The 12,315-nt window shown below is 37.3% G+C and overlaps 1 protein-coding gene across 5 annotated transcripts in view; it reads left to right on the forward strand.

The window, feature by feature from the left end:
• The window catches only part of HERC4 (HECT and RLD domain containing E3 ubiquitin protein ligase 4), a 34,207-nt gene extending 26,524 nt beyond the window's left edge, over positions 1-7,683 (forward strand). For 4 of the 5 annotated variants that reach the window (XM_082765140.1, XM_082765142.1, XM_082765143.1 and 1 more), the window contains exons 21-26: positions 156-322; positions 1,196-1,262; positions 1,503-1,585; positions 3,914-4,097; positions 4,698-4,800; positions 5,641-7,682. In XM_082765140.1, the coding sequence (XP_082621266.1) occupies positions 156-322; positions 1,196-1,262; positions 1,503-1,585; positions 3,914-4,097; positions 4,698-4,800; positions 5,641-5,849 (813 nt within the window). In that variant the 3' untranslated portion in view covers positions 5,850-7,682. Of the gene's footprint in view, positions 1-155; positions 323-1,195; positions 1,263-1,502; positions 1,586-3,913; positions 4,098-4,697; positions 4,801-5,640 lie in introns of all 5 variants that reach the window. The other variant, XM_082765144.1, reaches the window with a different exon arrangement.
• The last annotated feature ends 4,632 nt before the right edge of the window (positions 7,684-12,315 follow it).

Here is a 12,315-nt window from a genome sequence, read left to right on the forward strand (position 1 = left end):
AGTAGTTTCAGAAGCAGCCAATACTTATAGTACAAAACACATCATCTCTCTACTTTTTTTTGTACGTATATACTGCATGCGTGCTTTTTTCTGCACTCTAAATGATTAAAATAACTTAATTAATTTGAACTATCGTGTCTGTTTTCTGTTCTTAGACCTTTGAAGACAGTGACCTGTTTCATTTGATTGGCGTTGTCTGTGGGCTAGCAATATATAATTTTACTATTGTAGACCTTCACTTCCCTTTGGCTTTGTACAAAAAGCTATTGAATAAGAAGCCATCCCTAGACGACTTAAAAGAATTGATGCCAGATGTTGGCAGGTAAGCAAGAAAAAAAGAATGAGACTAGGAATTAATTTTTAATTCAAGACTTTTCTTTGAGAATTTCAAGAAAACACCTGATATTCACACTAACAGGATGAACAGCTCAGAGTAACTTGCTGCCATCATGCCATTTCAGACAGGATACATGCTATTGTTAAACACCTGCTTCTAAATGTTTGGTTTTGGTACTCATGTCTGCTGTGTTTTTATCATCGTACAAGTCTTTTGAGTTGCAAACCTTTTGTTCCCCTAAAAAATTAGAGTTTCTGCGCTCTTAATTTTGTAAATTAAGCATGAACATAGTTTTAGTTCCAGGCAACTTACTTAGTCCAGGGAGGAAATGTTTTGATTTATTAACAAATACATGCTAAATATCTGTCCTTTAGAGGGGATTGGTATCGAATTTACAGAAGTTTCAAATGGGGTGGTGGAGTGAGTGTTTGCTTTGGTGTTACGAATGAGAAAAGTTTGCATAGGTTTGAGGAGAAATTAAACAAATTAATGGAAAAGCTCAGCAGTGGTTGTTAAGGACTTCTCACCTCTGGCTTGGGAATCCTTTAGCTAGAGACAACGATATGAATCTTCTGTCTTCGCACCTGAATATAACCAAAAGGAAACAGTACTACAAGTAATAGAGAGACCATTGCTTGTCTTTAAAGCTTTGCTTACCATTCTTTTAAAAGTAACTTGAATGGCTTGAGATTTCCCAGCACTGTGCTACAGGATGCAAATCAGTGACTTAATAGCTGGAATATACTGCTAGAAACAATTATAGATTTTTCTTAAATTATCAAAGCAAATTGAATACTTCAGGAAGATAAATTTATCTTTTTTTCCACTGGTACAAGTACTTTGTAAATTATTTTGTAGGGGAATGCAGCAGTTGCTGGACTATCCAGAGGACGACATAGAGGAAGCATTTTGTCTTAATTTTACTGTAAGTTTTGCATGATGTTAGAGTCTTTTTTTTTTATTTTAATGAAGGTTCTACTGTCTGTTACAACTATTTCTGATGAATTGCCTGAGCAAAAGCGTTGGCTGCTGGTTCCCATGAGTTGTAGTGCTCTCTGCTCATGTAAAGATCCGTGTCTGCTATTCATGTTACAATTAGAAAAGTGGTAGGAAGAAGTCCTCTACATGGTAAATAAAACTAATACTTCTTGTTTGTTTGAAATAGATCACTGTGGAAAATTTTGGTACGACAGAAATTAAAGAACTTGTTCCTAATGGTGCCGACATTCCTGTAATTAAACAAAATAGGTGAGTTTTATGGGTCACAGGGTAGTTCATTGTTACTATCTGCTTTGGGAACATAACTGGGCTGCTATAAATATCCTTTGCCAAGCTGTTAGGCTAATAATGGGAGGCAAAACTACTGTGGTTGTTTTTCCAAGTTGTTCTCATGTGTTGTTAGAACAGCTATTGCATTCAGGAATTCACTGTCTGCTGAGACTCATCTAACTTCGTAATACCTATTACACCTGTTTTGTTTATTTATTTGCTTCAAAATACTTCTAAGCTCTTTAGGATCCATTTTGATGACATAGTCTTTGTTTTAGAAGATGAAAAATGGTTGTGGTTGTGCAGGAAGTTACTGAGTAACGATGTGAAAACATCAGCCTAAACACCATTATGTGGCAACTATTCATTTGTGAAATAATATTTCAGAAAAGTCTTCCCTTTGTAGAGCAGATAAGTTAGTCTGTTATTTGTGTCATTGTCAAATGAGGGGTGGTGTTTTTTTTTCCCCTCTTCCATGGATTCTGGTAATTCTATTTATAAAAGCAGCCTCTTTCACCCTTTATTCCCATTCTGCTCTTGGAGGATAGACAGAATGTCTGATGGTACTCTCATCCATTTTTGGAGAATACTGTCACTTTCCTATCTCTCCCTTTCTGTTCCTTTCATATATTTGCCTTGGTTCTTTAATCTTTGTGTATTCTGTGAGCTTTTACTTCTCCCTAAGCGAAGGGAGAATCAAATGAGAAGAGCATACTGTATGAGAATAGCATGTACTTAGGCTGTGCATACTAGGAATGAGGGAGAAAATGTGCATTAGGCGTGTTCCTGCTTATCTCTGTTCTGTGTTTTGAGGATCATTTTCTGTGAGTAGCTAGGTCCCTTGTAGAGGACTGAGTTATGACAGAAGGTTCTGAAGGTATCAAACTCATGTGTAGATAAAGACAGTGACAGTGCCTTCATTCACCTGACTTCTCATTACTGGGAGAGAAAGACAGGGGGTTCACAGCTCAGTTGTAAGGGCAAGATTGAGGAAGATCAATAAATGGAAGAAAAAAACAACACACTGTAAGTAAATTTCCTAATGATGCTAATACCATTCAGCAACAGCAGTCACCACTTAACACCTGTCAGGTGTTTTTCTTTTTTTAGTCCTCAGTAACAGCTGAGGATTTATGGTACTTCATCTTAAACGTGGTAGCTTGTAAGTTTTCCAGAGGTGGTTTCTCGAGTCACAAAGTGACAGTGAAACTGAAATGTAAAAGAAGTTTTAGGGTGCCTATGGAAGGTATACTGCGATGTCATTGCTAGTTGTCTGAAGAAGTCCTGTTTCTTAAGACCAATATACTCCATGAATCTTTAATTCAGTTTTTAAAATGTTAACATAGGGTATAATAATGTTAATTAATTTACTACTGTGAATTTGCTCTGGAGAAACATTTCTTTCCATTGTTAGTATTTATTATACAGACTGTGCTTAAAACAGATATCTCATTGAGAGCTTTAAGAGGGGAAATGTTTTACAGCTTTAGTAAGTGTATCATCAAAATGTGTTTGATGTTTCTTTAACTTACTGGTGATGCTATTCAAATACTGTGAATATTACTCATACTGTGGATAAAGAAAGTGCACTGGTATGTTAAGTGTAATATATAATTGGAGTCACTTTGTCAAGGTAGAAACTAACAGTATTAACTAGGATCATTTAATAAATAATAAATATTGTATCAAGGAATTTTAACTGCTAACTGCTGTGGAAGAAGGTGCTTTCAAGAAAATATGAGAACTTGTCCTGAAGCACAGATAAGGCTGTTTCTTCAGTATCCTAGCTAATTTTCCCTCATCATTTTACTGTGTAGGGCTCAAATGTATTTTTTAAGTTGATTTGCATCTTCAGTGTGCATATAGTAATCCTTTTAATAAAAACAAAGCAAAACCAACCAAAACAATAGAAAAAAACTATTTTGACATTATGTGGCTTCAGGAAATTGTATGCAATTTGAGCCTTTAAGCTTGTTGCTAGACAGTTCGATTCACTGTGATGCGTACAAATAGGAAAAATGTTCATAGTGGTTGAAATAAGTAACTCTAAATGTTGCAGGTTTTATATTGCACATCAAAGGCTCTGTCTTGGAAAAAAAATTTATATACATTTATATGCTATTTTAAGTCAGGTTATCTTTGCTACACCTGAAGCATAGAGCAGAGAACATAAGTATATGAAGATCCTTTTTGCTTAACTTCAGAGAGGTGTTCTGTACTCAAATGGCTACTGTTTTATTGATGGAAGGGTGACGTACTTTTTTTCCCCTCTTCCTCTCAATATAACTTTTTTTCTTCTCTGTACAGGCAAGATTTTGTAGATGCTTACGTGGATTACATCTTCAATAAATCTGTGGCTTCCTTATTCAGTGCATTCCATGCAGGCTTCCACAAAGTATGTGGAGGTAAAGTTCTTCAGCTCTTCCAGCCCAGTGAGTTGCAGGCAATGGTGATCGGGAACACAAATTATGATTGGAAAGAATTGGAGAAGGTAAAAACCATAGCTATTTGTTTCATATATATGTTTAATTTCAAGATGCAAAACCAAAATCTGTAAGTGTCCTTTGAGCTTTGTTTTCTCCATTAATAAGTGATGAGTACAAGTTCCAACCCTGATAACTGTGTAACTGAGGAACTTCTTGGTATAAGTTGTCAGTGAATTAAGACACCAAAATATTATTTATATTCCTGCTTAAGATTTTCCCATCTAATTTCTAGGGGAGGTCAGACTTTTGGGGAATAGAGAAATTGCACAAACCCAAAAGGCAGCTTTAAATAATTTGTTACGTTAGAAGGGGAAAATTAAGCAAAAATGCATGCCGCTAACAAATATAAATATTATTGGTCACTAAAACTTACTGTGAGATTTTATGTTACAACTTCATTGGGGTTGAAAATGCTTTGGAGTATGTCTGTCTGCCCATGTAGTTGAAGTCAGACTGAAGAGCTGAAGAAAACTGACCAAGGAAAATTGTAATGTGTAACTTGCAGCGTGGTATCCCTTTACATAAACCACATTCTTAATACTTCATTGCTATGTTATCCTACTGTTTTCATATGCGAGGTATAACCTAATTTCTTGCTCATTTAGAATACAGAATACAAAGGAGAGTACTGGGCAGACCATTCTACGATTAAAATATTCTGGGAGGTTTTTCATGAATTGCCTTTGGAGAAGAAAAAGCAGTTTTTGTGTAAGTATTTGATGCTACATTGCAGAAATTGCTAAGTGAACAGGATCACTGCGATTTCAGGCTCTTGATACGTTTGGGTAGATGCAAGTATTTGTCTGTAATGGTGTGATTGTATACAGGAAAAAAGTCACAGTAGAAGCAATTGATTATGAGCTTCTCTGTGTTTTTTGCTGAGGTTGTCCTGAGTAATTCTGGGTGGTGGAGGGTTATAAAATCACAGTAGACTGAAGCAGCATTAAATAAATAAATAAATAAATAAATTGCCCAACAATGTAAACTGCTAATGTCGTCTGTCTGATGACCTCAATTTTTGTCTTTGTGGATGGACATCAGGTTTACATCCTCCACTCTTCATTGCACATAGGTGGAATAGTGGAGTTATAACTGATTGTAGATACTTCAAGGCACTGATGTGAGAGAAAATGTATGGGGTAAGACAAAGATACAGAAGCTGCTTTGTGAACAAACTGTTGAGAATAGATCATAGATTAGTTCACAATTTAAACAAACTTTGTATTGAACAACCTAATTCTGTGTGTTTACAAGATGCTCACAAGTGCAGCAAAGGTATAGCCTGTGGATTTTAAGTAACAAATCCTGAAGCAAGAACAACTTCCTGCTTTTATCAAGGACTGCTTGTTTTCATATGTTATTACTTGTTGGGTCACAGTTCTGAGATTATACGTGCAATCTGGACATTGGGCTAAGTCATTCATTGTTTTTCAAACTTATTGGATGTAATTGAAAAATGTAAATAATGATTAGAACTGTGTATATGGGATACATGATATTTAGTCTTAAACTGCTTTCAGGACTTTTTTTTTTTTTTTTTCTTGACAGTGTTTCTGACAGGCAGTGATCGTATTCCGATTCTTGGAATGAAGTGTCTTAAACTAGTCATCCAACCGACAGGAGGTGGAGAAGGTTATCTTCCGGTAGCTCACACTTGCTTTAATCTTCTTGATCTTCCAAAATACACAGATAAAGAAACCCTAAAATCTAAGCTGATCCAGGCTATAGATCACTATGAAGGTTTCAGTTTAGTATAACTTCAGAAATGAGAGTTCTGTGTAATGTGGGATCATTAAACTAACTTTTTGTGTCTTTCTTGTGGTGGTAAATTCAGTGGGTTAAATGATGGAGATGATAATATAACTGATTATTTGCAAGACGTTCAGTGGTGTGGATATTCATGGGAGCCAAAAAAAAGACAGAATTGAGGAACATTTTCTTGTACAGAACCATGTGGATTTCGCCATCTTACAATAAAAATTAGAGTATTGTGAATGGGAGTCAAGTTTCACTAACATGAGTTAACATTTCACCTTATACAAACAATTTGGCGTGTGAGTGCATGAGAGACTTGCTTAAGTTTTTCAAATCACTTAGTAAGAACATCTAACTCTTTCCCTGATAAAATTCACTTCGTAACTTTTCATTTTGTAAATAATAAATTTTTGTGATAAAATAATTATGTTCCGATAGCAGTATGGTTTCTATTGCTTGTAATTGAATATGAGCTTATTTTATGGCTTTTAACAAAAAAGTGACTACTCTGATTTCTGAAGATATATTTTTCTGGTTTGTTTTAAGAACCTTAATAATGGAAGTATTTGTTTAAAGACATTCATCATCACAGTGTACAATCCAGCAATTTTCATGAAGCTGTCACTTAGTGCTGGTTTAAAAAAAAAGAAAAAAGTACCTACATGCAATGGCATTTTTAATATATGGATTGACAAGCTGACTTAATACTGCACTGTTTTATTTTTTAAGGACTGATTATGTAAGCAAGCGGACACAATTATAAAAGAGGTTAATTTATCACTGGGAACCTCTGCAGCCATGTGTCAAGAATACAGCTTAAAAGAAAAAGGTGCACCAGACAGTTATTGCTGTCAAGAGGTTAAACATTTATTTTTTAAATGCTGAAAGTGTAGTTTATGGTTTCTAATAGAATTTTCACTTTTTTCCAGATAAATGCATTTGAAATAACTCTTTAACACCCCTCTCCCCTTTTCTTAAGATTTTATTTTTAGTATAATTGCCCTGAGACGATTGTGCTTAGCTGGACACTTTCAGATTTGACTTTTCCTTCTCTGGTTAAATTCCAGATTTTGTGGTGTTAATGCATATGTGACTTGCAGCTGTGAAACAAATATTTATTTTTTTTAGATTTTTAAATGCAGTGAAAAAAATTCAAGCTATAAATAAAGACTTGAATGAAAACCTTTGTTGGTTGATGTGTATGGATGCTTGCATCATGCATACTTCTTCAACTGGAGGGTAACTTGCATGCATTAAGTCAGCAATACAGCTAAGCTAAATAATAAGATATCACTTTGAAAGTAGGGAAATTGATTCAAAGGAATTGTTTAAAATGCAGTTATTTGACTTGCAGTAGATGTAGATAGAGAAAGCAGTGCAGTTAAGAGCATTCTTCTTTCCATAACATTGTGTTTTTACAGCATTCTGATGCAGTGTAACTTCTAGTAATTTCTTTGTATGCAGACCATGTTTCATCTTTTCCAGCCATTTGTTAGTTGGCTGGCAAATTCTTGTCATTGTGAAATATAAGAAAACGACAAATGCTAAAGCAGCTTGATCTTACCATACATGGAGGAAAGAAAGGAAAAAAAAAAAAAAAATATATATATATATAATGCCTTCATTTTACCAGGTAATAATAAAACTTTGAGAATTATGGAACAACAAACTTGTAAAGGCAAATAGTCAGAAACTAGGAAATGACTAACTTAAAGCTGTTTGTGGCGTTTTTTCCCTTGTGTATTATCACATGTGAAAGTCCTGGTTTCTCCCCTGTCCTCCATGGAATCCTTCATTCAGTACACCTAGCTGATGTATGCGTTATTTCCCTGTTCAGTTGTGCATGACCAAGCCTAATGCACATCACCTAAACTTAGCACTGTTTATTTTTGATTTTTCTGTAGGATTGTTTGCTAAACTGAATTCTTCATCAATATTCATCTGAGATGAGTAACAGCCTTATTCTGTAGATGAGGGCATCTAAGACAGAATTCAAGACATTAAATTCAATAACTGGATTATTGAACATTTATTAATTTTTGAACATTTATTAATTATGTTATTGAACATTTATTAATTTTTGGTGCCCAATTCAGGATATGCTAGAGAATTTTAGATGTCCTTTGTCTCTGAAGTGCAGTTACTGTTGACTAGAAGTGCTGTGACAGTTGCTTCACGTTGCTGCAAATGTTTCTCCAGCATCAGAAAGATAGCCTTCTGCTCCTGGAACTCGGGTGGAAATTGGTAAGCATGTGGGAGTTGAATCATTGGTTAAATTACACATTAAGAGCCCACTGGCAGAGGAGGGTGAGAGTTGCATTCCTCAGGACAGCATTAACCTGAGACATTTTTACAATTTCAGCCTTGGTTGTAGCTGCGTCTGCAAGAAATGGAGTTGGGTCCCACAGAGTATGATAACATCCCAGCTATCTTACAGGTGTTGGCTTGTTCAGTGCAGTGAAACAGGTGTCCTGTTGCAAAACAGACATTACCTACATAAGAAGGTAAAAGACTTACATCTAGTACTAGAAGTAAAAGAGTGACCAGTCATAATGTTACTTCTGTCAAACAGGTGTTTATCATTAGTTCTGAAAACAAAAGATCTTTTTTTTTTTAACCAAAGTTAAACACAAAATGTTTCCTCTGGTTAGGAGAAGGTGGGTAGTGTGAGGTGTTTTCTCACCTTCTTGGATCAAGTGTAATTTTGCATACAATATTCAATGGTGTGTGTCATGTGAGGAAGAAAAAAATCGATTTTTGCTTAGCTAAAAGAGCCATGGTGTTAAGGAAGAAAGGAGTTTTCTTCCTTGACAAATCTCCAATTAATCAAGAAAGCTTGCATACAGATTTTTAAAAGAATAATGTGAGCAATTAGGGGAAAGTAGTATTCTGGGCTGCGTGGGAGTGCTGTAAAATAATTAAAAGTCTTTAAAGAAAGTTCTTTTGTTTAATAATAAGATCAACATTCTGATAAATATTTAGGACTATCACTGGACAAAGCTAGTTGTATATCCATTTTCATCATATTTACTAAAGGAAGACTTGTTTCTGTCATAGCAGTGGATTTACTGCACCTGTCACACTGGTACAGAACTGCAGGTGGAGTTTGCATGGCAGAACTACACAGGTTATTTCAGTGACATTTATCACTGAAGCTTGTCCCTTCTTTTCCAGAGGAAATCAAAGAACTCCTGTACCAGTGTAAAACTATCAAAACCATGAGCCCTTCTTAAGCAAAATGGCTTGTCTCCTTTGGCACTTCGTGGGAGCTACTACTATTAAGATTGTTTTAATGTAGAGCATCGAGACGCAGTATTCCGTTCAAGGTTTATGCCCTACAATGAATTTTAATCCACTGCACTGCTCTGTGCTGGAATGAATTCATACATTCTAGTGCGTATGGACCTACCGGTCACTTACTAAGAATGGACAGACCCATCAGAGTTTCTGCACGTCCTTTGGGTTTGAACATGCTCTGTGGATTTTATGCAAAACAGAAAAATAACATGCTGTCAATGCCAGGAGTGTGAGCTGGAGTGCAGCTTATTTATTTATTTTTTTACCAGTCTCAGATTATTAGAAAAGAAAATGAGGGCTATGACACTTGTTCCAGATATGAACTATAGAGCTAGTATGTTTTGGTATTGCGCAGTGTTTGCAGTGCCAGTGGGGATCTTTGTTTCACTGAGACTCCGGGCTGGTCTTATCCTTGGGTTATGCCCAGATCACATGAATCCTATACATTGTGCAGTGCCTGAGGGGCTGCAAATCTCTGCAGGTACAGCTTCCCCCAACACGCCTGATTATGTGAGGAAATTCAGTGAGAGGAAAAAAAAATATATATATATTAATGCTATATGAAGACAAAAGTATTTGACTTCAAATATTTTGTAGAGTCTGTGAAAAACAGTTTCCTTCAATTTTTTGAGCAGGTACACCAGCTTTTCTATCAAAACAGGCAGAGTTGGTGGGCTGTAGCTAAAACCCAACTTTCCACTGAAATAGTATCAGTCAGGTTTTAAGGCTGGAACTAATTTAATTATTTGTGACTTAATTCTGCACAGAGGCTACGTAGGTGCGCTTCCTAGTACCAGAGCTGAGTACTCTCTGGAAACTACGTATTGCATCTCAACAAGCCTGAGGGTGTCCACTGGCAAGGTATGAATATGCAAACACTCTGAGGTGACAAGATTACACTGGTGATACTTACACAGAGATGGTGAGAGAGAAGGTAAGGGGGACCAGTGGCACCTTTATGCAAGGGAGGAGCTGGAAGGGACTGACAGCTGCTTGGAGTTCACACACAAATCATGTTCAACTCTGCAGCAGGGAGTGCTAATGCCTAATAAGAATAAATAAACTCATGGTCTGGCAGAGGGCAGGGCAGCCTGAGAGGGTATTTGAGGTTTCTGTAGCTTCCTGTCTGCCAGTGAGCAGTAGTGAATGCCAGGAGATGTTTGTAAGATCGGAGTATGAGTGTAGTGGTACCTCTACAAGGCTTGCACCTCTTCTCTAGCATACTGTGTTTCTGGGCCACTTTGCTCTGTGGGCCCCATTCTGGGGATGTGTAACAGCTCCTGTGCAACAGCCACAGAGCAAGGGGCTGAGCTGGTCTCAGAGCTTCTTGGGGCTCCTTTGTGTGAAGCTGCTGGGCTGCAGCTCACTGTGTGCAGCTCTGCTCTTTATTGCAGTGTCCTGTCCTAAAACAGATGCATTCTGTAGTCATAGCGTGCTCATCCAAAGAGTGCAATACAGTCTTAAAACACTTTCTTGCTGGCAAAAAGCCTCTCGTTATGTAGCCTAATTTCCTGGAGCTATGTTGAGTGCTGTCACTTTCAGAAGAGCACATCTAAACACAGCAGAAGCACCTGTGGAGCTGGGTGCTGCACCAGCTGAGGTGCGTTGATGGGAGCAGATCTTTGTGGCTGTTCCTCAGCCTGGGCTTCTGCCCCTCTGTGGAAGTCCCTGCTCATTCTAGATGCTGCTGCAGAAGCGGTAAGTGGTGCCGGTAAGGCAGTGGTCTGGAGTTTTGTGAAGGGGTGGTCTGCTCCAGTGTGGTGGGAGCATTGTTCTCTGCTGTTTGTGGACTCCTTGTGAGCTCCCTGCATGCTGTTGGGAAGGCTCTTTTCTGCAGCTGGAGCTTGTGTGTGGAAGCAGTGCTTCGTTGTTTAAAAGTATTAGGGATAATGATTACAGAGAAAAGAACACTGAGATGTGCTGTTCTTAAGGACTTCAGAATTGTGTTGCTTTATGGCTTTCAAAAATGTGTTCAGTTAGTAGAAATATCTAAAATCTGTAGTTTAATGTAGTTATTTAGTCCCTGGCTCTTTCACACATGGTACTGGTGCTGGGGCTGGGCTGTGACTGGGGATGTTGGGTTTGCAGGGATGAGTGGACAAACATAGTTCGTAGTCGGGAGTACTCAGATTTGCGTCTTCTAAGAAAAAAAATTCTTTAAAGACATGTGGTCATATGTCTGCTTCCACTACCTCCAAGACAAGATAAATAAATACATGCTTAGAGAGTGCCTTACCAGTGTTTGCTTAGTCCCTGCTTTATAATGCCCAGTACAAACAGATGCAGCGGAGCTCCCAGAAGCACTGCTGCTGTATTTCCCTTGAGAACTGCTGTATTGGGTTAATCTGAGCTGAAAACTGTCTACCTGTAGCTGGTCCAGTTACCTAAGAAAGAGCATAAAGGAAAATAACCTCTTTGGGAGCCCCTTCAAGGAGCTTTAGTAGGTAGACCTGTCCTACCTGAATTTGTGAACTCCAACAGGGTCCTGTGGCAGCAGGATGTGTAATTCCAGCATGATGGCTCGTTTTGTTTCTTCTGTTTTTCCACGCATTCAGCGGAATGGTCTCTGGGCCTTACATTGTGAGAGTAAATAGTTCTTTCCTCTTTCTGCGTCATCATTTATTAGATTTCCTGGTAAGTCCTGGCAGCCCATGTGTCTTTTTTAAAGTGCAAAGCACACTGACTATTTGAAGGATGCTAGTGTGACTCTGTGACCTTCTTTTGATTAGAGATAGCTTTTTCAAAACCCTCTACTACGTAGGTATGACCAGTTGTTTTAGCCTGGAATTCTGCTCTGGATTTTAATCCCATCCCTCTGTAGATAAGTCTATCATTACAGCTGCCTTTAGACTTGGCTGTTTTCAGTATTTAGCCATAGATATTGAACCTCACATACCGAACTGTATCTTCCGTTTACTCAATTTCAATTTTTCAGTTTTACTGAGTGCTGGTTTCATTCAAATTCTGTGTACTTACAGCCCTTCCCAATTTGATGCTATTTGGTACTTTACTGTCATTCCTTTAATAAGCATTAAATATTTTTGATAAAAGGAAAAAAAAAAAAGTTAAAATCTACTCGATTCAGGATAGACCATTATGGAATTCATGAATGCTATTTAGGAAAAAAATATTGCAGACTTTTAAAATACTTGACAGCTTTTATATCACCTG

This window comes from Aythya marila, assembly GCF_965140915.1.
Source record: "Aythya marila genome assembly, chromosome: 7".
Classification (NCBI taxonomy): Eukaryota; Metazoa; Chordata; class Aves; order Anseriformes; family Anatidae; genus Aythya; species Aythya marila.